Below are 27953 nucleotides of genomic sequence, written 5' to 3' on the forward strand. Positions count from 1 at the left end.
CTAAGGTTACCATTTGGCATTGCCTCAGCTCCTGAAGTGTATCACAAAATTATCCATATGATCTATGAGCACCTGGAGGGAGTTGATACATCGATGGATGACATCATAGTATGGGGAACCATGAGAACTGAGCATGACGAGAGACTGAAAAAGTGCTGGAAGCAACAAGGAAAGCAAACCTGAAGCTGAATATAGAGAAATGCCAGCTCGGGGTGACAGAACTGACATTCGTGGGAGATATCCTTAGCAGTGAGGGCATCAGACCAGATCCCAGAAAGGTGTCCGCCATTGAGAATATGCCAAAGCCACAATGCAAAAAGGACGTGCAGAGGTTTAATGGAATGATCAACTACATGGGTAAATTCATATCCAACCTCTCAGAAAAGATGGCGCCACTGAGAAGACTAACTGAAAAGAACATAGAATGGGAATGGAATCATGAGCATGAGAAGTCATGGAGCGATCTAAAGAAACTGCTCACAGAGGAACCAGTTCTGAGGTTTTATGACCCAGCGAGACCCATCAAGATATCATCAGATGCATCACAGAGTGGGCTCGGTGCCGTTCTTCTGCAAAAATATGACTACTGGCAACCTATTGCATATGCATTGCGCTCAATGACAGACGCGGAGACGCGATATGCTCAAATAGAAAAGGAGCTGCTCAGCATCACATACGCCTGTGAAAGATTTCACCAGTTTGTGGCAGGACAAGCAATCAGTGTAGAGACTGACCATAAGCCCTTGATTGCATTGTTCCAAAAGCCACTAAATAGCTGTCCGCTTAGAATACAAAGAATGATGATCAGGCTGCAACGCTATACACTGAATGTTGCGTACACACCGGGTAAGCTGATGTATACAGCAGGCACGTTGTCCAGAGCTGTTGACCCAAGTGAACCCGCAAACACCAAAATGGATGAAAAAGTGAACGCCTACGTGGACATGATCACAAGTGCACTGCCCATAGCACATGCAAAAATGGAGCTCATAAAGACTGAGACAAACAAAGATGAAACAATGAGACGACTGAGGAAAAGCATCTTGGATGGATGGCCCAACATGAAGCAAGACTGCTCACCTGACATAGCAGAGTATTGGAACTGCAGGGCGGAACTATCAGTGGTCGAAGACATCATCTACAAAGGAAGTAAAATAGTTATCCCAAAGAGTCTGAGAAAAGAGATGCTAAAAAGGATCCATGGAGGACATCTGGGAATCGAAAAGTGTAAGAAAAGATCACGAGAGGTGATGTACTGGCCACGAATCAACCAAGATGTGACAAATGAGGTGTCAAACTGCACAATATGCCTGAAATATCGAGCAAGCAATCCGGTAGAACCACTAAAGCCACACCCAGCGCCAGACAGACCTTACCAGAAGGTAGGCGCTGACCTATTTGTATGTCAAGGGAAGGACTATCTTGTAGTCACAGACTATTACTCCCTGTATCCAGAGGTTTGTAGACTGTACACCACCACTGCAGATGCTGTGATAACATGTATGAAAGCCATATTCTCCAGACATGGCGTGGCAAGCGAGGTCTTCACAGACAACGGACCCCAGTTTTACAATGCAAGTTTCCGACACTTTGCCAAAGAGTGGGACTTTGTCCACACAACGTCAAGTCCTCACTTTCCACAGTCCAATGGACTAGTGGAAAAATCGGTCCAGACAGTGAAAAGACTGATGTACAAGGCAAAAGACAGTGGAACTGACTTCTACCAGAGCATGCTTGTATACCGCACAACGCCGCTCGAGTGTGGTATGTCACCAGCCCAACTCCTTATGGGATGTCGGCTAAGGTCAAACCTACCCATCCCGGAGAACCTCCTGAAAACAAAAGAGGGGGAGAAAGTGAGGAAGTTCAAAGAACAACAGAAAGAAAAGCAAAAGTACTACTATGACAGAGGAACACAAAACCTACCTGGACTCCACACTGGTGACCAAGTAAGGTTCAAAGACAAAACAAACATATGGACTCAGAAGGGAACTGTCCTGAGTGAAGTTCAACCAAGATCATACACCATTCAGACAGATGAGGGTGCTGTTCTGCGAAGAAATCGTCGAGATCTTCTCAGGGGACCAGCCACAGCAAGTCAAAAGACTGATACTGTTGAACAACCTGATCACACAGCAGGTCAAAAAACTGATACTGTTGAACAACCTGATCACACAGCTGAGAAACCATCATCTGAGGCAACAACTCAGATTCAAGGACAATCAATAAGAAAATCCTCACGACACGTGAAGCCTCCTGAGAGACTCATTGAGCAAATTTAAGGACTCTTGTTATAGAAGGAAGCAATGTTATCTTATTCTTTCTTCAGGTTCTAGTGTATTGACATATTTCATGTGAACACACAAAGCAAGGTTAAAAAACCTTGATCATGATAATGATAATGTAAGTTCATTAAGTGTTACAGTTAAAATGCAGATTAATACAAAGAAAACATGTTGTTAGTTAAAAGTAAAATACTTTTGTTTTAAGAAAGGGAGATGTAATGATATCAGCAAATAGTGATGGTATTTGCCTGTTTGATTATGATGCCTTACCAGCATGTTTGCCTGATTGATTACTTATGTCTGACCAGCAGAGAGCATGTGAGAGACAAGCAGTTTAGTTTAGTTTCAGTTTCACTTTAGATGGATTTAAAACATGATGTCTCCTGTAAATGCTGTTAACTGAGTTGAACAAACTTTAGATTAAAAGACATTGGCCTAGAAATTGAGTGCCCTTAGCGCCGATTTTGCGGCGCTAGAGGGCCTAGCGCTGCATTTGGCGCCGGCGCCGAAATTGCCTGGGGCCCTTACGCCGCGGTAGACCGGTAGCGCTGCGCCGGCACCGATGACGTCATCGGTGTGCGCAGCGTCCCGGTTGCCATGACGACGGGCCCCAGCGCCGAAATTCAGTTGCGGCCGCCTCGCCCGTGGCAGCCGCAACTAAGACTCTGGCAACAGAGTCTTCCCCGAGTTTGCGCCGGCGCATTAAGGTCGCGCTGCGGCCGGCCGCTTTCCCGTCGGCTGCCTGCCCGCACCTCCCTCCCCGGACTCCTCCACCCCCCCCCCCCCGCGGAACAGATGCGTCTGGCCTGCAAGCCCGGCACTTGTCCGAGGTGCCGGGCTCATTTTTTCAATATTTGAACGGACAGCGGGCGGGTGCAGGCAGCTCCTCCTTAACTGAAGGAGGAGGCCTGCACTTCCCCAGCCTGCCGCACCGCATCGGGTGCCGCAGCGGCGGATTAGCGCCGCAATTCGGCACTCAGCGCCCATTGGGAGGCGCTCACGCCCGCCAGTAGCGCCGGCAGCCGTCTGGGCGCGGCGCTACTGAATTTTTGGCGCGCGCAAGGGAATTAGCGCCGGCGCTAAATTTCCGGCGCTAAAGCCCTGGCGCGGCGTCAACTCAATTTCTAGGCCATTCTCTTTCATAAATGTCTCATCATTGAACCCACATACAAATCGATACAGGGCTCAGCGATGCTAACTCCCAATAATGGCCAGCACTGTCTCCTCCATGGGAGTCAGGTTATGCAGGAGCACCTGTCGCCTGCCAGTTAGGACCTGCTGGCGCCTGTTGTGAGCCACTTTTTCCTGCAAGAGGAAGGGAAATGTGTCAGTGAGTGTGGTGCAATGTGTTTGGTGATATGCCTGTCATGGTTGAATAGCTGATAGTGTCTGCAAGCTGTGAGGTGTGGGTGTGAAGTTTGCAGTGGTGGTAAATGTGTGAAGGTAAGGTGAAGCTATAAATGTGAATTATGAGTCACATTTGGTAGAGATTGTTGGTAGGTGAGCGATGGGGAAGTGGTGTATTGAGCAGTGTTTGAGGCTAGTGGTGTAGATGGTAGGATATGGCATTTGAAGATGAATTCACTGACCTTGCCCACTCATGTGAGGTAATTAAACTTCTTCCTGCACTGCGTCCAGGTCCTCTGCCCTTAGGGCTATAATGCTGGCATTTTCCACAACGGCTATCTGCTCCCATTGGATTATATGCATTTGCCTGGAGGGCCTCCTGGCCCTCTGTGGAAACAGGACCAGTCTCCTCATGTTGACCTGCTGCACCAAAGCCTCCAGTGCTACATCGGAGAAACTTGGCACACGCTCTCTCCCCTATTGTGACATCATTGGTGTTTTTTCCTCTTCTCACTCTCTTCCCCAGCCAGTTCAATGATCTGCTGCAGGTAGAATGCACCTCCCCTTTAAGAGGTGCAGACTGCCTTTAAGTAGTGCAAGCTAGCTTTAATTGGTGCTAGCCTCGCACAAATTTGTGCCCCCGGCTGAGCGTTCAGCCAATCAGCAGCACATTCAGCACTGGGCTGCACGCTGCAATCATGCTAATCAGCAAGCAACACAAAGTTAGTGTGCTACCTGCATTCCTTTGAGTGGACATGGCGTGATTGCACATTGTGATCCCTGTAGTGTATGTACCTTTAAGAGGAACTATGTTTTTGAAGCCCCTGTATACTGTAGTACCAGTAGTAACCACTTGGGTATATAAGCCTGTATAGCATCTTGTGTAGTTAGTTCACCTCCAGACTTTGTTCAGTAAACACTTGTTAAATCAATTCCGGCATTCCGTGTCTCCATTAACACATGGATCTAACAGTGGCGACGAGTTAGAAACGAACTTACCTGCAATTCGGGAGCACCTCAAGGAGATCGATTCCTCAGACGAAGGTCGAAGCCAGAGGCAAGAAAAAAGAAAGGAAAGCTGTGGTTTCACCAGCTAAACGGGCTGGTGGCAGGTAGTGCACTGATCCTTCCTGGGCTGCGGCGGGCTAGAGCTCGATCGGGTGGCTCTGCAATGGGGCCGGGCAGCGAGTCAGGAAGCAGAAGCAAGGAGAGAGAGAGGGTGGAGCACTCAGGGCGCGGCCGGTGCTGCAAAGCAGGTCGGCGTTCAGACCGAGCAGAGGGAGGGGAAAGTCCCAGAGGGTCCCCGCTCCACGACGGGAACGGTTCTCCAAGTAACGGAGAAACTATTGAAGAGATATATATTAAAAAAAATAGAAATACCGTGAAAAGCTGCAGATTGCAATGGGAACCGCGGAGAACAGTGTTGGCAGCAGCGGCAGCGGCGGGAAAGCGCGGGAGGCGCCATCTTAACTCGGCGGGGAAGAAAGAAAAGCGCAGGAGGCACCATTTTGATCCATCGGGGACAGAGGAAAAGCGCGGGAAGCACCATTTTAGATTTTCAAGATGCCGAAGACTGGCAATATTACTGCTTTCGATAGTGATATAGAAGATTGGACCACATGTGTGGAAAGAGTGGAGGTATGTTGCAAGGCGAATGAAGTAGCGGATGATAAAAAGGCATCGGTACTTCTAAATCTGATGGGCGCAAGGACATACGAGCTGTTACGAAACTTGATCACTCCAGCCAAACCGATGGACAAGAATTTTAAGGAGATTGTTGATACCTTACAGGAGCACTTAAACCCAACACCGCTGCTGATAGCGGAACGATTCAAATTCTTCAGGAGGAATCAGCACAAGAATGAAAGTAACGCTGATTACCTCAGCGAATTACGAAAGCTGTCAAAGCACTGCCAATTCGGGGCAGGACTGGCAGATTCTCTATGAGACAAATTCGTCTGCAGTCTCCTAAGCGAAGGAACACAGAAAAGACTACTTTCTGAGAAAGATTTGACACTGGACAAGGCTTTCAGTGTGGCTGTATCATACGAAGCAGCAGCAAGAGGAGCTGCAGAGATACAGCAAAAGCCACAAGACTTCGGCACCCATGAAATGACACGGGGTTTCGAGAGATGTTATCGCTGCGGCAGATCCACCCATGACCAGAAGGACTGCTGGTTCAAGGACAAAGCATGCAGGCAATGCGGAAAGATGGGACACATTGCACGTGTATGCAGATCTGGAAAGAAATCCACTGACAGTAAAAAGGTCAATAAGGAAAAGTACAGAAAGGTACAAATGATGACGGACAGTAGCTCCGAAGACCAGAAGAGCGATAGCGACTCCAGAAACAAGAGACTAAGCTGTCTCAAATTACATAATGTAATTGCCAAAGAAGATTACCAGAGCATTTGGGTTACCCTCACGATAGCGGGGTCCCCAGTCAAAATGGAGCTAGATACAGGATCAGCTCTGACTGTCATGAGTCGACGGGATTACGAGCGGCTATTTCCGCATATACCTTTGAAAGACACATCCATTATCTTGAAGACATATACGGGGCAGAAAGTGTACCCCAGAGGGAAAATAAGGGTGCCTGTTGCATACAATGGCAAAGAAATACAGAAGTTGTATTTATACGTTCTGCAAGATGGTGGTCCACCGTTGTTGGGACGTGAATGGATCAGAAAGATACGTTTAGACTGGCACTCCATTCAGGCACTGACGGTGACCAGTAAGAAAAAAAACGATGATGACGTCATACCTGGACGATTAAAAGAAATCTTGGCTAACGCCAAAGAAATGTTTCAACAGGAACTAGGAACCCTGAAAGGCACCACCGCCTCAATAAAAGTGGAAGATGCGTCAATTCCCAAGTTTTTTAAGGCAAGGCCAGTGCCATACGCAATTCGTCCAGCCGTCGAGGCAGAGCTGGAGAATTTGGAAAAAGCAGGCGTGCTATCCAAGGTAGATTGGAGCGAGTGGGCAACACCCATCATCCCGGTCATGAAGAAAACGTTGAATAATGAAAAATCTGAAGAACAGAGAAAAATTCGCATCTGTGGGGACTTCAAGGTGACTGTAAACCCGGTTCTTCACACGGTACAGTATCCTCTTCCGAGGATAGAAGATATTTTTGCCTCACTATCCGGAGGGAAACGTTTCACCAAAATTGACTTAGCACAGGCATATCTACAGATGGAGGTTGAGGAGGCCTCTAAAATGTATCTCACGATAAACACACACAAAGGCCTGTACCAGTACAATCGACTGGTTTTCGGAGTGGCATCAGCTCCGGCTATCTGGCAAAAAGCGATGGAGCAAGTCCTGCTAGGGATTCCGGGGACTCAATGCTACCTAGACGACATCCTTGTAACAGGAGAAAATGACAACGAGCACCTTGCCAACTTGGAGCAGGTGCTCACAAGGCTGAGAGAACGGGGCCTACGAGCAAATCGCCCCAAGTGCGAATTTTTCCAGAAACAAATATCATATTGTGGCCATGTCATTAATGAAGAAGGGTTGCGTAAGTCACCTGAAAAAATTGAAGCGGTCGTAAAGGCCCCAGCGCCTGAAAATGTCTCACAATTGAGGTCGTTCCTGGGATTAGTAAATTACTATCATAAATTTTTACCGAACTTGTCGACGGTTCTGCACCCTCTTAACGCACTGCTACAAACGGGAGTAGTTTGGAAATGGAGCGAAGACTGTAAACGTGCCTTCCATAAATGCAAAGGCTTGATCACGTCCAGGGAAGTGTTGGCTCATTACAACCTATCACTGCCAATCAGACTGGCGTGCGATGCATCCCCTTACGGCGTGGGAGTGGTATTATTGCATAGATTCCCTGATGGCTCGGAGCGGCCGATAGCTTTTGCGTCACGCTCATTGAACTCAGCTGAGCGTAACTATGCCCAGATCAACAGGGAGGCACTCAGCCTGGTGTGGGGGGTGAAGAAATTCAACCATTACCTACACGGACAAAAATTTACCTTGTTGACTGACCATCAACCCCTCGTCTCCATATTCAACCCTAAAAAGGGCGTTCCCATTATGACAACGCAAAGGCTACAGAGGTGGTCCCTTTTCCTAGGGGCACACCAATATGACATAGAATACAAAGGAACAAAACAGCATGGGAATGCTGACGGGTTATCGCGCCTACCGTTGCCAACGGTGGAAGAGGCGCCTACAGTGGACCCAGTGGAGATGTTCCACTCGACCATAGTGGAATGTCTACCGGTGACAAATTCTACCATTGAAAAGGAAACGCAAAATGACCCGACTCTGTCATGAGTCTACGATTTAACGGTGAAGGGATGGCCAGCACATGGCGAACCACGTTGCCAGCATTCTCGCAAAGAAGAGAACAGCTGTCAGTGTGCCGTGGAACTTTGATGTGTGGATCCAGAGTGGTGATTCCACCCAAACTCAAGGATAGAGTGCTAAAGGAGCTTCACGAGGGGCATCTGGGTGGAGTGAAAATGAAGAACTTAGCCAGAGCATTTGTGTGGTGGCCAGGTATCGATGGAGACATCGAAGAAATGACCAAGAGCTGTCTAGGATGCCAGAAGGTCCAAGACGCCCCACCACAAGCCCCTCTACATCCATGGGAGTGGCCCTCATCTCCATGGCAAAGGGTACATATCGACTTTGCTCGTCCATTTATGGACTCAATGTTCTTAATCGCGGTGGATGCACACTCCAAATGGCCGGAGGTAATAAAGATGTCCTCCACCACCACGGAAAAAACCATCACAGTATTAAGGACCATATTCGCCAGGAATGGGCTGCCTGAACAGATCTGTTCTGATAATGGACCGCAATTTGTATCCGAAGAATTCAGGAAGTTCTTAAAAAACAATGGGGTTAAGCACTACAAAACCGCCCCATACCATCCCGCCACCAATGGATTGGCTGAAAGGTTTGTCCAGACCTTCAAGAAGGCCATAAAGGCCATGGGTAATGAAGACATAAATCTACAACATAAGGTAGATAACTTTTTGTTTGCGTACACGAATGCAACACATGCGGTCACAAACCAAACCCCCGCCATGATGTTTTTCAATAGAAGCCTAAGATGCCGGCTGGATTTGGTCAAGCCAAATGTCAGAAGGGACGTAGAGAACCGGCAATTTCAAGGCATGAATGAAAGGCCAACTAGAACCTTCCAGATAGGTCAACCAGTTTTGGCCCGGGACTACCGTACCGAGAAATGGCAGCCTGGAACTATTTGCACACGACTAGGACCGCTGATGTATACCGTGGACATTGGAGAAAGCATAATAAGGCGCCATGCTGACCAGATCATAGAGTCATCCAAAAAAGGACAACCTACACCACAACTCTATACGCCTAGTGATGAAGCAGAGATACCCATAGTATCTACCTCCGATCCGGTGATATTGGAACCAGATGAACCCGACACTGGCATTGAAGCCGAATCGACCTTGCCAAAAGAACCTACTACACCACCGAGTCAGGAAGCCTCCAGAGAGACTGAATTTGTAATTGATTAACTTCAGCAAATGTGTATATTATTGTTCTTGTAAAAATGTTATTTAATGATTACTTAAAATGTTATGTACTATTCATCTAAAAGGGGAGGAATTGTAGTGTATGTACCTTTAAGAGGAACTATGTTTTTGAAGCCCCTGTATACTGTAGTACCAATAGTAACCACTCGGGTATATAAGCCTGTATAGCGTCTTGTGTAGTTAGTTCACCTCCAGACTTTGTTCAGTAAACACTTGTTAAATCAACTCCTGCATTCCGTGTCTCCATTAACACACGGATCTAACAATCCCCATGTCCATTTTCGGGAGCAAACAAATTTTTAACCCAATATCTTTCCTCTTGGCCGCAGAAAGTAAACACAAATATATAATATCAACATATATAAAATTACTTACCTAAAAATCCTGATGAATGTTACACAATTATAAACAGGATATGGAAATGTATTAATTTCAGCATTACTCATTGCTATCCAGTCTGCTTTATGTGTAATTTTCCCCTCTAAAATTTGGCTGTAATGCTATTCTATCTGCAATACCTCAATGTCCTGTGGCTATTGTCATTCCTGGATTTACCTCAAGAGTAATTCATGATAAACAAGTTACTGTGTAAGTGAGTGATGAAGACCCAAAGATACATTTTTAATATTGTCTGCATGTTTATGTACCTTCTCCTCTAAGGGTTATTCATTCTTTCAGTGCAAGCTTTAGCGGAGTGCACATGGTGATGCCAAGACTAAAAGGGCAAAGTTTGAAAGTTGGACTCACAAAATTATAGCTGTTCTCAGTGGGCAAAGTTTACGAGGTAACTTCATCTAGGCCTTTAAAATAAAGAATTGATAATGTTGATCTAAACAAGTCACTTAATTCAGATTTCCCTGACAGAGCTCAAACCCACAGGTACAGAGCCAGAAAGAAATTGAAAGAAATGATTTCTGAAAGTAATGATTCAGAATTTTGCCAATGGGGAGCTTTTGCAGGTGCGACACCCACTTGTTGGATTTCAGTCCCGCTTCCATCAACTTCTAGCCAACCCACGCTTTTTTTCCATAATTGACCTTGTTAAGCCCACCCAGCGGGCTTAGCAGGCCAATTAAGGGAAAGCCGGTTGCAGAGAACGTCAACGTATGACGTTTCATCTGTCAAAAATTTTTGACAGGTGAATTGGCATCGTTTGGCAACTCTGTGAAGCTGTCAAACACCGACATTCTCTGTAGCTTGATGAGTTCTTGAATTCAAGACCTCATCAAACCTCTTTATTTAGCAGAAATTAGATGGTTGCTGCATTGAAGAATGCAGCGGCCATCTGTCATCTCTACCATGGAGGTGCGAGACTCACTGCATACCCACCGACTGACGCCTGCAGGAAGAAACAAAGGTAAGTACACTTGTTCTAACACTCTCCACTTACCTCACATACTCACCTCTCCACACTTAAGTGGCACTAATCCAAGGAGACGGGACCTGGCGCGGATTGGCTACCCGCCTCCTGACAGGATGGCATGGAGGTAGGTTGGAGGCGGGTTAGGGGTTGGGGCGGCTTGGGCACCCGCCTCCAGATTCTGCCATTTTCACGGCAGTCCCGCCTCCATACCCGTTGTCATAAATCGCAACTTCTACAAGAAGTAACTCAGGAAGTACTACTGAACGGCCAGCTGAGGGCGCCGTCCGAGGAGTATAAATACTCGGGTGTGGGCCCAACTTGGCCAGAGACAATCTGGAAACAGGAAGCTAGTGACTACTAACTAGACCTCCATGTTTTGTTACAAGTCGATTAAAGCCTTGCTTTATGTACAACCAAGTGCGTAGTGAGTCTTTATTACGTCAATTTAATCGACTTGTTATCGTCTCCATGCCTTGGGTGATTCGGAACAACCAGCTGCAACTCGAACCGCAGAAAGGAACTTGGGCAAGAAACTGATCCATCATGGAAAAACCCCTTAGACCCGCTCGTCTCAACCTGGACCCGAATGCACCTGCGGCAGCGAAGGTATGGAAGCATTGGTTTTCCAAGGTATGCCAGTCACGGGCCTCTGCTAACAAGAAAGGCCACTCCTCTAAAGTATACTGGTCGAGAGCTCCTGTTAGCTTCACAGCTGCTATCTATGGAGCTGCTCCTCCCACAAGAACCACTGCTAAGGCTACAGCTGCCAAAAGAAAAATTACCCCTCCTCCCATCACAGCTGTTTTTCCCCAAAGTTTGTCCCATGCAGCCACGAAGGTTTCAGTAAATGGGCACACTCTAAGCGCGCTAATCGACTCCTGCAGCTCTGACAGCTTCATTAGTAAGCGGGCTGTCAGCAGGTTAAAACTGTGCATTTATCCCTCGGACAGGGAGATTGCAATGGCTCTGACGACTCTGACCATCAATTCTTCTGACTTCTGTCTTGTCAACCTCATCCGCAATGATTGCACGTATCCCGGCTCGGAGTACTCGAAAACTTATGTAGCGATGTGCTTCTGGGACAGGACTTCCAGAAGCAGCACAAAAGACTCGCTTTTGAGTTTGGAGGGTCGAAGCCGGAGCTTACCATTTCTAAGGTGCCGTTTTGTGCACTCTCGGCGGCCTTACTCGGTGAGCCCTCCCTGTTTGCCAATCTCTCCCTCCGCTGTAAACCCATAGCCACCAAATCGCGGCGCTTTAGCCAAGACGACCGAGCATTTATCGAGGCAGAAATCTCTCGCCTTTTAGCTGACGGTATTATCGAGCCGTGTTCATCTCCCTGGCGGGCTCAAGTCATCGATGTGAAAAACCCTTTAAAACAACATAAGAAACGTCTGTGTGTTGATTATTCGCAGACTATTAATCAAATAACCGATCTGGATGCCTACCCGCTACCACGCATAGATGACATGGTCAACAACCTTGCCAAATACAAGGTGTTTTCAACCTTCGATTTAAAGAGCGCGTACCATCAGGTACCGCTGAAAGACTCTGACAAAAAGTATACGGCCTTTGAGGCCAATGGTCGGCTTTATCAGTTTCGTCGCCTTCCATTTGGGGTCACCAATGGGGTGGCCGTCTTCTAACGGGCAATGGATGGCCTAGTCCAGCAAGAGAACTTGACGGATACCTTTCCGTATTTAGACAATATCACTATTGCCGGCCATGATCAAAAGGAGCATGACGCCAATCTTCAGAGATTTTTTGACGTTCTCGTCGCTGCCACTTAACGTTAAACTAATCCAAATCAGTGAAATCGGTGCCATCAGTGAACATTCTCGGCTACTGGGTGGGCAACGGTGTTATTAAACTGGACCCAGAGCGACTTCGTCCACTTCAGGAGCTCCCTCCACCTACAAATCTCGGCTCTCATCGTCGGGCACTTGGCATGTTTGCTTATTACGCAAAGTGGATACCTCACTTCTCCGATAAAATAAAGCCCCTGCTTCATGTGAAGTCTTTTCCATTGGAAGCAACGGCTATTTCTGCCTTCAACCTCCTCAAACGACAGCTGGAGAAAGCCACGCTTCGCTCCATTGACGAAAACCTTCCTTTTGTGGTCGAATGCGATGCATCGGAGCTGGCGATCTCGGCTACCTTGAATCAAGGTGGTCGACCCGTGGCATTCCTATCCAGAACCTTGCACGGCAGCGAGCTCCATTACCTCGCCATCGAGAAGGAGGCTACAGCCATCATCGAGGCTGTACGCCAATGGAGTCATTTTCTTGCTCTGCGTCATTTCACGCTCATAACTGACCAGCGCTCCGTGGCCTTCATGTTGGATAACTGGAAGCGCGCGAAAATCAAAAATAATAAAATTCAACTCTGGAGGATGGAGCTGGCTGCCTTTGGATATACTATCCGTTACCGACCCGGCAAACAGAATGTGGCCCCAGATACATTCACACGGGCATTTTGCTCTTCAATGTCAACGTCGACTCTGGCGGATCTGCATATGGACTTATGCCATCCTGGCGTTACCCGTATGTTGCACTTTGTACGCTCCAAAAATCTACCATTCTCAACGAAGGACGTAAAGAAAACATACTCCTCCTGTAGGATTTGTGCAGAATTGAAACCACAATTCTTCCGCCCATCAGATGACTTACTCAAAAATGCAATGCAGCCTATGCAGAGGCTCAGCATAGACTTTAAAGGGCCATTGCCTTCGTTGACGCGGAACACCTACCTACTTACGATGGTAGACGAGTATTCACACTTTCCCTTTGCCTTCCCCTGTCCTAATACGCTTACCTCTATAGTAATTAAATGCCTCGATCAGGTCTTTTCCCTTTGCGGGACGGCCAATTTTATCCACACGGATCGGGGTCCCTCCTTTATGTCGAGTGAACTTAAAAGTTATCTCTACCAACGGGGAATCGCCTCAAGTAAGACGACACCATATCACCCAATCGGCAATGGACAGGTTGAATGATACAATGCCATCATCTGGAATGCTGTCCATCTGGCACTGAGGTCACACAACCTACCAGACCAGCAGTGGAAAACTGCTCCCCGACGTGTTACACTCTATCAGGTCTCTTCTCTCCATGTCCACTAATGTCACACCTCATGAGTGATTCTTCAAGTTCCGGCGTCGCTCTACACATAGGACATCTCTACCGTCATGGTTCGTGGCTCCAGACCCTGTGCTACTCCGGAGGTTCGTCCGGTCTGCCAAGAACGACCCTCTCATTGACGAGATGGAGCTAACGGAGGTAAACCCCACATATGCACATGTGCGGTACCCCGATGGCCGGGAGTCCACCGTCTCGCTCAGAGATCTGGCTCCCTGCCCAACCGGTTACATGGGCCCGAATGATGAAGGATCCCACGACGATGATGTCAACACTCCGCACCCCTATGAAGATGACGCCCTACCTGGGACATCAAGGGATCTGCCAGCAGTGCTACTGAATCAACTCAGGGAGCCGAACGCTCCCCGTAGGATGGCCACCCGAAATCAGGACGCCGGACAATCTCCGGCTACGACCCAGGATGAGGCCAGCTCTGCGCCTGTGGGGACCCGCACCCGGAGTCATGATATTCCCAGGCCTCCACAGGACGATCAAGATGACGCGGACTCTACCGACTTACCGATACGGGCCAAGCGACCCAGGGACCAGGACACGGTCTGGGGAGGCGTGCCTTCCGGTCACAAGCAGAAAGCTAAACGACTACGGCTATTTTTGGTCTGCCTAGTCCGTTAAAGGAAGACTGGACTTCCAAACCTTTTAGGGAGGAAGAATGTCATAAATCGCAACTTCTACAAGAAGTAACTCAGGAAGTACTACTGAACGGCCAGCTGAGGGTGCCGTCCGAGGAGTATAAATACTCGGGCGTGGGCCCAACTTGGCCAGAGACAATCTGGAAACAGGAAGCTAGTGACTACTAACTAGACCTCCATGTTTTGTTACAAGTCGATTAAAGCCTTGCTTTATGTACAACCAAGTGCGTAGTGAGTCTTTATTATGTCACCCGCCTCCTCAGGGCTGGCAAGATCACGTCCATTGTCTCTAAATCTTAACAGTTCAAAATCAGAGATAATCTCTGATATTTAACAACCATTTTCTCAAGAGATTGTCACTTGAGTGATCTTTCCACAACACACACTGTTTGCGTATAATGCTATAGTTTTGTTAATTAATAAATTAAATGATCATATTACATAGTATTACATAGTATTTCCAGCACAGAAACAGGCCATTTAGCCCCACAGGTCTATGTGGGTCGATAGCAAAATACTGCAGATGCTGGAAATCTGAAATAACAAGAGAAAATGCTGGAAAAGCTCAGCAGGCCAGGCAACATCCGTGGAGAGAGAAATAGAGTCAACGTTTCAGGTCGAAACCCTTCGTCAAGACTCAGTCTTGACGAAGGGTTTCGACCTGAAACATTGACTCTATTTCTCTCTCCACGGATGTTGCCTAACCTGCTGAGTTTTTCCAGCATTTTCTGTTGTTAGGTCCATGTGGGTGTTAATGCTCCACACGAGCCTCCTCTCACCGTTCTTCATCTAACCCCATCGACATATCCTTCTATTTATTTCTCCCTCGTGTGTTTATCTAGCTTCCCCTTAAATGCATCTATGCTATTCACCTCAACCACTCCTTGTGGTAGTTCCATATTCTAACCAGTCTCTGGGTAAAGCAGTTTCGCCTGAATTCCCTATTGTATTTATTAGTGATTTTCTTATTTTATGACCCCTAGTTCTGATCTCCCCCGCAAGTGGAAACATCTTCTCTCGGTCCACCCTATCGAACCCTTTCATATTCTTAAGACCCCTATCAGGTCACCCCTCAGTCTTCTCTTTTCTAGAGAAAAGAACCCAGCCTGTTCAATCTTTCCTGATAGGTATAACCTCTCAGTTCTGGTATCATTCTAGTAAATCTTTTTTGCACCTTCTCCAGTGCCTCAATATCCTTTCTATAATATGGAAAGCAGAACTGTTCACAGTACTCCAAGGGAGGACTAGCCAAGGTTCTATACAAGTTTAACATAACTTCTCTGCTTTTCAATTCTATTGAATTTTATCTTTGGACTAATTTGCTAACTCACAATATTTTTGGTGGACGATGAAGTATTTTACAGAAGGGTAAAAATCCTTTAGATGTATTAACACTAGTAATGCAGTAATAATTAAAGTACAGAACACAATTTGTGTACCTTCTTCACTCGTAACTTGTGGCTCTTCAGCAATTACTGTTTGTTCAATAATGACTGTTGACTCCCTAGCCGTTACTGTTGGAGCAGTCAGTGTTGACAATGGTGTCATCACCCTTTCCTGTACATGTGGTAGATTATGGAATTCCTTTACACTGAAGACCAAATTGGGGTTGGTTGCAATTTCTTGCAGCTGTGCTGGGTCTGCATTCCTCACTCCGACAGCAAAGGTTGCTATGGCAGCTCGCTTTAATGCATCTGCATATGGTTTAATAGCATCCACCGATCTCCCACCGGTGAACACCACCAGAAACTGGGGAACTCCGTGCTCTTTTCTGCTTCCTGCATGACTGGTAAAGTGATTCCTAAAGACAAAGTCCAGTGCTGCGCCAGTGTTGAGCATTGTGCCACCTTTCAGTTTGAGTCCTTTGACATGACTCAGAATTTCAGCTTTTGTTGAGTAGGTATTAAGATAGAACTCAGTTTTTGTATTGTGACTGAACTGTGCCAGACCCACTCGCACTCTGTCACTTCCAATGTCGAGGCTCTCGATTATATTCTTGATGAAATCATGGACTAGAAGTAAATTTGTGTTCCCAACATTATCTGATCCATCGATAAGGAACACAATGTCTCTCTTGTTCACTCCCTCAGGCAAAACTGCAAAAGAATGCAACGATGTAATTCACAGCAGATTATATAAAATCGGCAGTTATTGTATACAACCAGGGAAATCTCTGCTCTTACTGGTGATAGACTTACACCACATTATGTGCCATTAATGCAAAGATAAGGAGTGGCAAATTAGGCAGGATCACAAAAATAATCCACAAACATTGTGTCTCTCTCTGTCTCTACATGGTGATTTTAATCCTACTCACTCAGCAGAAACCTGGCGCGTGAGCCATTAAAATTGCCCTGGCTCTTACCTGTCCGAAAGCCGCCATGATCACAACATCTGCAACTTTAACCTGCTCTCCTAAGCAGGCAGCAAGGACACCTGCCCGGGGCCAACAGGGTCCTTGTTTACATATGCATGTTGCGGCCCGATGACATCATTGAGACCCGATTGTAATTTTAACTCAGGCCTGAGCGGGAAATCTACCTGGAGTTAAAATCGGGACCATGTATATCTCTCTGTCTCTCTCATATGGACTTGGGAATAGGGAGCACAATATCAAAATTTGCAGCTGACTCAAAAATAGGGAGTATATGAAGAGGACTGTACATGACTTCACAGGTACATGGCCAGGCTTGAAATTTGGCAGATATATGGAGAAATATGAGGTGGTAAATTTTGGAAGGATGAATGTAAAGTTTTACCACTTAAAGAGGATCAGAGAGACTTAGAGATTTAGATACATAAATCATTAAAAGTGAGAGGACAAGTTAATAATAGAGTGCACGTCTCTGCCTGTGGCTTTAGATGTTGTGATTATAACCAGAATACTGACTTTCTGTGGCCTACTTCTGCTTTGCACAAATATAGGCAGATGCAACCAACTGGCCGTGTTCTTCCCATTGATGCTGGGTATGCCAGTTATGCCTTCAATACGCCTGGGCCCAATAGGAACCTTGCTTTTACATTTGGAATTCAAATTGGGTTATTTTAAAATGTCTCCATTTTGTCACTTTGTAAAACATTGAAAGGTTTTTCAGCATATACCGCAGCCAGCTACCTCCTGCTTATAACTCAGTCATGTCATGAAATAAACTAGATGATCTACAATTACTTATGTGTACAAAGCATCTTACTTATCTGTACATAGGTAGAAAAAGGGTTGAGGTCCTTCAGGTAGAGTTTCAGGAGTTAGGAAAAAGAGCCAGGTAGCTAGCTAGGAGTTGGGAAAAAGATTTTAAAAGGGACCTCAAAGGTAGTGATCTCAGGATTACTCCCAGGGCCAGGTGCTAGTGAGTATAGAAACAGGAAGATAATGCAGGTAAATGCATGGCTGGAGAAGTGGTGCAGTAGCGAGGGAGGGTTTCAGATCCTTGGGGCATTGGGACCGGTTTTGGGGAAAGGGCACCTGTACAAGATCAACGGCTTGCACCTGAACAAATCCGGGACCAATGTTCTCACTGAGAGGTTAACTAGTATTATTGGGCGGTGGGGGGTGGTTAAACTAATTTGGCAGGGGGAGGGGAACCAGAGGATGGCAGAAAGGAGCAGAAATGAGACCAGAGGAGAGAAAGATATAAACAGCAGTAAAATTAGAAATATCCCAAAAATTGCAGGGACCAGATTGAGGAAAATAGCAAAAGTGACAAAGGCGGTATTAAATTGTATATACGTCAATGTCCGTAGTGTAACTAATAAGATTGGTGAGCTGCAGAGAGATTGCAGAATATTCTTAATATTCCTGGTTACCAAGTATTCAGGAATGATAGAGCAGGAAAAAGAGGAGGGGTGTGGCAGTATTGATTAAGGATGATGTTACAATTCTAAATAAAAAGAGATACTAGATGGTTCTAGGACTGAATATGTTTGGCTTGAGAGGAGGACCAGATGGGGAACTGTTACATTGCAGGGTGTTTTTTTTTCATAGAGCTCCAAACAGTGAGAAGGAGATAGATGAACAAATCTGGGGGCAAATTTCAAAGGCGTGTAACAAAAATAGAGTAGTAATATTAGGAGACTCTAAGCACCCTAATATAGACCGGGAAAAACATAGAGCTAAGGGTGGGGAAGGAGAGGAATTTTTGATATGTGTACAGGAGAACTTTCTTGATCAATATGTCTCCAGTCCAACGAGGAAGGAAGTAGTGTTGGGTCTGGTTCTGGGAAATGAAGTAGGGCAAGTGGAGGGTGTTACAGTAGGAGGTCATCTAACTAACAGTGACCACAACATAATTCGGTTTAGAGTAATTATGGAAAGAGACCAGAAAATATTGAAGGTAAAAAAAATCTCAACAGGGGACGAGCTAATTTCAGTGATTTAAGAAGAGACCAAGCACAGGTAGTTTGGAAAAGGTGATTGCAGGGTAAAACAGTTAACGGAGCAATGGAGGACATTGAGGGAAGAGATAGTTCAGGTACAAACTAGGAAAATTCCTTTGAATGGAAAAAGTAGAGTGTAGTGTATGTGCCTTTAAGTCAGAACTACTTTTTACAGCTCCTGTATACTGTAGTAACGGCAGTGACCACACCGGTATATAAGCTGTGCGCATGCCTCTGTACCCCAGTCTAGAGATTACCCTCCTCCAGTAAAGACCTGTTATTTGTTAATGTACAGCATCCATGTGATTATTTATCCACTGAACCACGGATCTTACAGTGGCGACGAGTGTAGATTCGAATCTACCTGCAACATAAAAAAAAAAAAATAGTCGAGGCCAGGAACACGGGCGTCGACCACGAGCAACCACCCAGCAGTCAGGCAGAGATCCAACTTTGCTGGGGAGGCTGTGGAGAGCCGGGCTTGGTTCCCCAGCCACAACGGGCAGTAAGGGACGGACGACAGGTCCAGAGCAGACCCTTCCCGAGCAGCGGCGGCTGGAGCCGACTGACGGCAGAGAGAGAGCCGAGCAGCGTCAATGGGGTAAGAAAGAGGGTGAAGAGCGCAGGGCGCAGCCGGGGGTTGAACACCGAGCGGCGTCGAGCAAAAATACTGCAAACTGGAGAGAGAGAGGGTAAGAAACAGCCAGGTTCTAGACTGAGCGGCGTCGACAAATATCAAGAGAAGAACGCGCAGAGCACAGCCAGGGATCACGGGCTGATCAGGGTCCGCGGGGCGAAGCAAGGGGAGACACCATTGAGCCGCGGAGAAGCAGGGAGAGTGCGGGAGACACCATTGAGCCGCGGAGAAGCAGAGAGAGCGCGGGAGGTGCCATTGAGCCGCGGAGAAGAAGGAAGAGCGCGGGAGACGCCATTTTGAGAAGCCGCAGCGAAGAAGAAGGGCGAGCACGGGAAGGAAGGAAAGCGCAGGAGACGCCATTTTGTGCCAACAGAGAAGAAGGCGAAGCGCGGGAGGCGCCATTGGTGATAGTTCACGCACAACCAAGGATGCCGAAGAGTGGCAGTATCTCTATGTTCGACAATGAAGTCGAAGATTGGGCGACATATGTGGAACGTATTGAGGTGCACTGCAGGGCGAATGAAGTGCCAGATGCTAATAAAGCACTGGTCCTGTTAAATTCCATGGGTGCACAAACTTATGGGTTACTGCGAAATCTAATCACCCCAGAGAAGCCGGTAAACAAGAATTTTGAAAGCATAGTAGAAATCCTACAGGACCACTTAAACCCCACACCGCGTGCAAAATTAAGGCACATGGGATTGGGGGCAAGGTATTGACTTGGATAGAGAACTGGTTGGCGGACAGAAAGCAAAGAGTTGGAATAAACGGGTCGTTTTCCGAGTGGCAGGCAGTGACTAGTGGGGTACCGCAAGGATCGGTCCTAGGACCCCAGCTGTTCACAATATATATTAATGATCTGGATGAGGGAATTGGATGTAATATCTCCAAATTTGCAGACGACACAAAGCTGGGCGGGAGGGTAAGCTGCGAGGAGGATGTCGGGAAAATTCAGTACGATTTGGACAGGTTGGGTGATTGGGCAGAAACATGGCAAATGCACTATAATGTGGATAAATGTGAGGTTATCCACTTTGGTGGCAAAAACAGGAAGGCAGATTATTATTTGAATGGCAATAGATTGGGAGAAGGGGAAGTGCAAAGAGACCTGGGTGTCCTTGTGCACCAGTCGCTGAAGGTAAGCATGCAGGTGCAGCAGGCGGTTAAGAAGGCAAATGGTATGTTGGCCTTCGTAGCAAGAGGGTTCGAGTACAGGAAAAAGGATGTCTTGCTACAGTTGTACAGGGCCTTGGTGAGACCACACCTTGAGTATTGTGTGCAGTTTTGGTCGCCATACCTGAGGAAGGATGTTCTTGCCATGGAGGGAGTGCAGCGAAGATTCACCAGGCTGATACCTGGGATGGCAGGAATGACGTATGAGGAGAGATTGTGTCGATTAGGCTTATACTCACTGGAGATTAGAAGATTGAGAGGGGATCTCATCGAGACCTATAAAATTCTGTCAGGTCTGGACAGACTAGATGCAGGAAGGATGTTTCTGATGGCCGGGTAGTCCAGAACCAGGGGTCATAGTCTAAGGATAAGGGGTATGCCATTTAGGGCTGAAATGAGGAGGAATTTCTTCACCCAGAGAGTGGTGAACCTGTGGAATTCTCTGCTACAGAGGGCGGTGGAGGCCAGTTCATTAAATATATTCAAGAAAGAGTTGGATATGTTTCTTGAGGCTGAAGGGATCAAGGGATATGGGGAAAAGGCGGGGACAGGGTACTGAGTTTGGATGATCAGCCATGATCACATTGAATGGCGGAGCAGGCTTGAAGGGCCGAGTGGCCTACTCCTGCTCCTATCTTCTATGTTTCTATGTTTCTATGCTGATAGCAGAACGATTTAAGTTCCATAAAAGGAACCAACACAAAGACGAAAGCAATGGTGAGTACCTAACGGAACTGCGCAAGCTATCGAAATACTGCCAGTTTGGAGCGGGACTAGCAGACACGTTAAGGGACAAGTTTGTGTGTGGGCTACAAAGTGAAGGAACCCAGAAACGGCTTCTATCAGAAAAGGACCTTACGCTGGACAAAGCTTTCAGTATGGCAGTATCACACGAAGCAGCAGCAAGGGGCGCTGCAGAGATACAACGGAGACCGCAAGAGTATGGCACCAACGAAATGACCTATGGAACAGGGAAGTGCTATCGCTGCGGCAGAACAACACATGACCAGAAAGATTGTTGGTTCAAGGACCAAGTGTGCAGACAGTGTGGGAAAGCAGGACACATAGCAAGAGTCTGCAGGTCTGGGAAGAAAACCAACAGTAAGAAATCTCCACAGCAGAAGTACAAAAAGGTACACCAGGTGATGGACAGTGGTTCAGACGAACAGAAAAGTGACACAGACTCCGGAAGCAAGGAGCTGGGTTGTCTGAAACTACATAATGTAACCGAAATGGAGGATCACTAGACTATCTGGGTTACACTCAAGATAGACGGAGTCCAAGTGGAAATGGAATTGGACACAGGGTCAGCTCTAACAGTCATAAATCAAAGAGACTACAAGCGGCTATTTTCACACATACCCTTGAAAGCTACAGAGATTGTCTTGAAGACATATACGGGGCAAAAAGTCTACCCCAAAGGAAAAATAAGGGTGAAAGTGACATATAAAGGCCAGGAAATACCTAAAATGGATATATCTGTATTGCCAAATGGAGGACCACCACTGCTAGGACGAGAATGGATCCGGAAGATAAAATTAGATAATGCTAACTGATGCAAAAGAAGTGTTCCAGGAGGGACTAGGGACACTAAAAGGAATAACAGCAACAATTAAAATAGAGGAAAATGCAAGCCCAAAGTTTCTGAAGGCCAGACCAGTGCCTTATGTGATCAGACCAGCTGTTGAAGCAGAGCTGGAAGGGTTGGAACGTTCAGGAGTACTGTCCAAAGTGGACTGGAGCGAGTGGGCTACACCCATCGTTCCTGTAATGAAGAGGTCGTTGAGTAATACGCCTGGGGAACCCAAGAAGGTCCACATCTGTGGGGATTTTAAGGTGACAGTGAACCCAGTCCTTCACATGGTGCAATATCCGCTTCCACGAATTGAGGATATTTTCGCTTCGCTATCTGGTGGTAAACGCTTCACCAAAATTGATCTAACCCAGGAGTACTTGCAAATGGAGGTAGAAGAAGCTTCGAAACATTACCTTACGATCAACACTCATAAAGGTCTCTATCAATACAACCGGCTGGTGTTTGGAGTAGCCTCGGCTCCGGCTATCTGGCAAAGGGCGATGGATCAGGTCCTGCAAGGGATTCCAGGGACCCAGTGTTATTTGGACGACATCTTGGTCACGGGCGAAAATGACGGTGATCACCTCGCTAACTTGGAGAAGGTGCTCACCAGATTAAAGGAGTATGGGCTACGAGCTAATCGCCACAAGTGCGAGTTTTTCCAGAAACAGATCTCGTATTGCGGCCACGTCATCGATAAAGAGGGGTTACATAAGTCCCCTGACAAGATTGAGGCGGTAGTCAAGGCTCCAGCACCGGAAAATGCGTCACAACTGAGGTCGTTCCTCGGGCTGGTAAACTATTACCACAAGTTCTTACCAAATTTGTCTACGGTATTACACCCGCTGAACACCCTATTGCAAACAGGGGTACCATGGAAGTGGGATGAAGAACGTAGACGAGCTTTCCAGAAGTGTAAAGAATTGATCACATCAAAAGAGGTGTTGGCCCATTTCAACCCAGCACTACCAATTCGTTTGGCATGTGATGCATCACCCTATGGCATTGGAGCGGTGCTGTCGCACAAATTCCCAGACGGGTTGGAGAGGCCAGTAGCCTTTGCGTCTCAGTCACTAACCTCAGCCGAGCGCAACTACGCCCAGATTGACAGGGAGGCCCTCAGCCTAGTATGGGGAGTAAAAAAATTCAACCACTATCTGCATGGGCAGAAGTTCACCTTGCTGACTGACCACCAACCACTTGTCTCCATCTTTAATCCTAAGAAGGGCATGCCAGTAATGACTGCACAGCGGTTACAAAGATGGTCCCTGTTTCTAGGGGCGAATCAATATGAAATAGAATATAAAGGCACGAAACAGCATGGGAACGCTGATGGGCTATCGTGCCTGCCACTGCCTACTGTGGAGGAAGCACCAGCAGTGGACCCTATCGAGATATTTTATTCGTCGATAATTGAACGATTGCCAGTAACAAACGTGGATATAGAGAAGGAGACCCACAATGATCCGACGCTGTCACGGGTATATGAATTGACGGTGAGGGGATGGCCAACACATGGCGACTCACTGTTGCCAGCATTCTCATCCAGAAGAGAACAGCTGTCAGTATGCCAGGGGGCAGTGATGTGTGGATCCAGAGTGGTGATTCCACCCAAGTTAAGGGAGAGAGTGCTAAATGAGCTACATGAAGGTCATCTGGGGGGAGTGAAAATGAAAAGCCTTGCTAGGGCTTATGTGTGGTGGCCGGGAATCGATCAACAAATCGAAGACCTAACTAAGAGCTGCTTAGGATGCCAGAAGGTCCAAAATGCACCACCACATGCCCCTCTACACCCATGGGAGTGGCCCTCCTCTCCATGGCAATGGGTGCACATTGATTTCGCTGGTCCATTCATGGACTCAATGTTCTTAATAGCAGTGGATGCTCATTCAAAGTGGCCTGAGGTGATAAAGATGTCTTCAACCACTACAGAGAAAACGATTGCAGTCCTACGGACCATATTTGCCAGAAACGGGTTGCCAGAGCAGATCTTCTCTGATAATGGACCACAGTTTGTGTCCGACGAGTTCCAAAAATTCATGAAATGGAATGGGGTAAGGCATTACACATCTGCCCCGTATCATCCAGCCACCAATGGATTGGCTGAGAGGTTCGTACAAACCTTTAAGAAGGCGATAAAGGCCATGTGCGACGAGGAAATTCCACTACAGCATAAGATGGACAATTTCTTATTAGCCTACTGAAACGCGACACATGCAGTTACCAACCAGACCCCGGCCATGATGTTCTTTAACCGAAGGTTGAGATCTCGTCTGGACTTGCTCAGACCAAATGTGCGAAGAAATGTTGAGGACAAACAATTCCAGCACATCAATGAGAAGCCGACAAGGAGCTTCAATGTAGGGCAACCAGTCTTGGCCTGTGACTATCGAACAGAGAAGTGGCAACCCGGAACGATATGTACAAGGCAGGGGCCATTAATGTACACAGTGGATGTCGGGGAGAACATTGTTAGACGCCACGTCGATCAGATCTTAGCATCACAGGAACGCGTCAACCCCATGTCTCGAGTACCTGGGGATGAACCCGACATAACGGTAGCATCTACGTCAGACCCAGTAGCAGTGGAACCCGATGAACTACCTGATGAAAAAGGGTCAGAATCACCTCTGCACCAAGAACAAGAACCTCTGGAAAGGCGCTATCCCGAAAGGGTCAGGAAGCCGCCCCAAAGACTGAATCTATAAATGGACTTTTGTTATTTAGTGTACTTGTAAAAATGTAATTGTTATTTGAATATTAAGGGGGTATTATTAATCTAAAAGGGGAGGAATTGTAGTGTATGTGCCTTTAAGTCAGAACTACTTTTTACAGCTCCTGTATACCGTAGTACCGGCAGTGACCACACCGGTATATAAGCTGTGCGCATGCCTCTGTACCCCAGTCTAGAGATTACCCTCCTCCAGTAAAGACCTGTTATTTGTTAATGTACAGCATCCGTGTGATTATTTATCCACTGAACCACGGATCTAACATAGAGCATCCAAAGCTAATGCACCCTGGATGACAAAGGAAATGAAGGTTAAAATAAACCTCGAAGAGCTGAACATGTGTTCTGCAGCAGGAAGGACCCCCACCAGTGATACTTAAAGAGATCATCAACAACTTTCAGGTGGCTTGCTTTTTAATTTCTACTGTCTCTGTCTTAAGTTTGTGGAAGTGTTTGCAGCTTTCTAGAGTTGTTTAAAGTTGGTGAGATGACAGGGAGTGGTGCTGCAAGTGGAGAAGGCCTTGGTTCTGACTTCGAGGGTCCTGGTCAGACCACTTGCTCCCAGTCATGGGCGCTTTAGTTGTCATCTCCCTTGGCCTGCAGCATGACAGAGAGGTGGAGCAGAGGCAGCAAAGAAGAGGACAAGCTGCTCACAGAGGGAGGTGGAGGAGGGGGAGAAGGGCTCTCAGCAGGAGACCTTACCCACCTCAGGTCACCCGAGAGCAATTCTCTTACCTCAGCCTGAGCCAGGAGCAGTGTGTGAGGCATCTGTGCCTTATGAAGGAGGTGCTTACAGAACTCTGCCACCTCCGGCAACCAGACCTGCAGCCTCACTCCAGGGCAAAGACAGCGCTGCCAATGGATGTGAAGGTGACCGTGGACCTGAATTTCTTTGCGTCCGGATCATTCCAGCCTGGAGCAGGTGACATCTCTAACATCTTCCAGTTCACTGTCCACTGCTGCATAAGAGAGGTGACAGACGCTCTTTATGCCAGGGAAGGGGACTTCATTGTCTTCTCTGTGAACAGAGAGAAGCAGGCGGAGCATGCACGTGGCTTTGCCAGGACAGTGGGCTTCCCCATGGTGCAGGGCGCCATCGACTGCATGCACGTGGCTTTGTGGGCACCGTATATAAATGCTGAGATGTACCCCTCGCTGAATGTGCAGTTGGTGTGCGACCATGCTCAGCACATCATGATGGTGAATGCCCAGTATCCTGGAAGCAGTCATGATGCTTTTATTTTGCAGCAGTCCCTTGTTCCCTCAGTCTTTGAGCCACCAAGACAATCCAGAGGGTGGCTACTGGGCAACAAGGGCTATCCCTTGACCACCTGGACCATGACTCCGCTCCACAACCTAACCACACATGGCCAGCATGTGTACAATGAGAGCCATGCTATCACACGAAACATCATAGAGCTGACCATTGGGGTGCTGCTGCCTGGACCTCTCTGTAGGAGCCTTACAGTACTCACCAGAGCGTGTGTCCAGATTCGTCGTGGTCTGCTGTATCCTCCACAACCTGGCCATCATGAGGTCAGAGCCATGGGATACAGCTACCAGCTCAGGAGCAGGAGCAGGAGGAAGAGAGGGAGGCGGAAGAAGAGGAGGAGGCAAAAGATGGGGAAGCGGAAGAGGAGGTGGAAGAAGCGGAAAGAAGGAGGCAACCCAGACAGCCTGCTTCTGGCCAAGATGTCCGGGAGCGAATCATCCACCTGCAGTACGACTGAATGCAACCCCAATTCTCCATTCAAGATTAGTCCCACACATTACCTTCCCCCTGTTAATGACCATTATAACATCCTCTTGGCCACAATGCTGAAATAAAAGCCAACACTAAGCAAACATTCCAATCAAACTTTAACCATGTATCCATCCAATATTACATAAAAAAATCAACTAATCATCCTTGTGCATTCCCTTAGTGACTGTTATGCGTGTGCCTTTGGCTATCCTAGTGCTCCTACGCAGTGCTACCCCAGTGACTGCAGCATGGCTGGTGGAAGGCTGCTGACTTTCAGTGGGGGAGAATGCAGATGGCCTTGCAAAATGACCTCGAGGAGCTCTGGACCTAGTAGGCCTGGCTTCGGACTGCACCTCCTTGGCATGGGTGGCAGTAGTCTGGGCTGGCTGGCAGAAAGGCAACAGCAAGTGCAATGACGGAGTGGCAGTGGTGGGAGGACGAATGCTATCATCCTGAGAGATGACAGCAGGCTCGTGCTCCATGGATCCACTGCCACTCCCCAGGGACAACGCCTCAGCAATCCTAGTAATCTGATGGAGTACAGACTGCTGGACTGTTGTGACACCCAGGGCAGCAAGCTGAGCTTGCATGATTTCTGTCTGAGCTTCCCTTGCAGCACTCAGCTGTTGGGTGGCTTCTGCTGTGCTGCAATGGAAGCGGAGACTTCGGCCATCAGGTGATGGTTGGGTCCACAAGTGCGCTGCTGGATCTGCTCACCTCTTCCACCCTGGAAAGAATGGGCTCCAAGCTCTGCCCAATGCCCTGTGCAAATCCTGGAGCTGAACTCCTCCATGCTCCTTGAAATTGCATTCAGGCTTTCTGGCAGGCCTGCCAATGCACCAAACATTTCGCTGTGCATACCCATCAGCCTTTTTCTGTAGCTCACCCCATCAAGCTCTTCATCTGAGTCCTATGCAGCAGAACTCATGTGCGACCTTGCCCTCCGGTGAACTGGCCCTGAGCTACCCTTTCCCCCAACCTGGCTGCAGGCCACTCATGCACGGTGTCTCACCACATGCAGATCCAGCATCTAACCTATCCTCTAATGTACGCAGAGTGTCAGTATCTGAGCTGGTGGGTGCGAGTGTGAAATCAAGTGACGCTCCTCCTCCTCCTCCTTCTCCTCCGCCTCCTCTTCCTCTTCCTCTTCCTCCTCCTCTTCCTCTTCCTCTTCCTCTTCCTCCTCCTCTTCCTCCTCCTCTTCCTCTTCTCTCCTCCTCTCCCTCTTCTTGAACCACTGGCTGGGCAGGCTGAATTACAGTTTTTATAAACAACCTAGACTCGGGTGTAGGGAGCAGCATTATAAAGTTTGCAGATGATACAAAATTGGCAAAGTAATAGATAGTGATGAGGATAGTTGTAAACTTCAGGATGACATAGACAGGATGGTCAAATGGGC

General features: G+C 47.4%; 1 protein-coding gene across 2 annotated transcripts in view; it reads right to left on the reverse strand.

The window, feature by feature from the left end:
- Positions 1-27953, reverse strand: part of LOC147120127 (collagen alpha-3(VI) chain-like) — a 147646-nt gene that overhangs the window by 30948 nt on the left and 88745 nt on the right. For both annotated transcript variants that reach the window (XM_085985685.1, XM_085985686.1), the window contains one exon: positions 15759-16415. In XM_085985685.1, coding sequence (XP_085841811.1) covers positions 15759-16415 — 657 coding nt within the window. The remainder of the gene's footprint in view (positions 1-15758; positions 16416-27953) is intronic.

Source organism: Somniosus microcephalus, chromosome 4, assembly GCF_052327205.1.
Source record: "Somniosus microcephalus isolate GS21.2 chromosome 4, FLI_Smic_1.0, whole genome shotgun sequence".
NCBI lineage: Eukaryota > Metazoa > Chordata > Chondrichthyes > Squaliformes > Somniosidae > Somniosus > Somniosus microcephalus.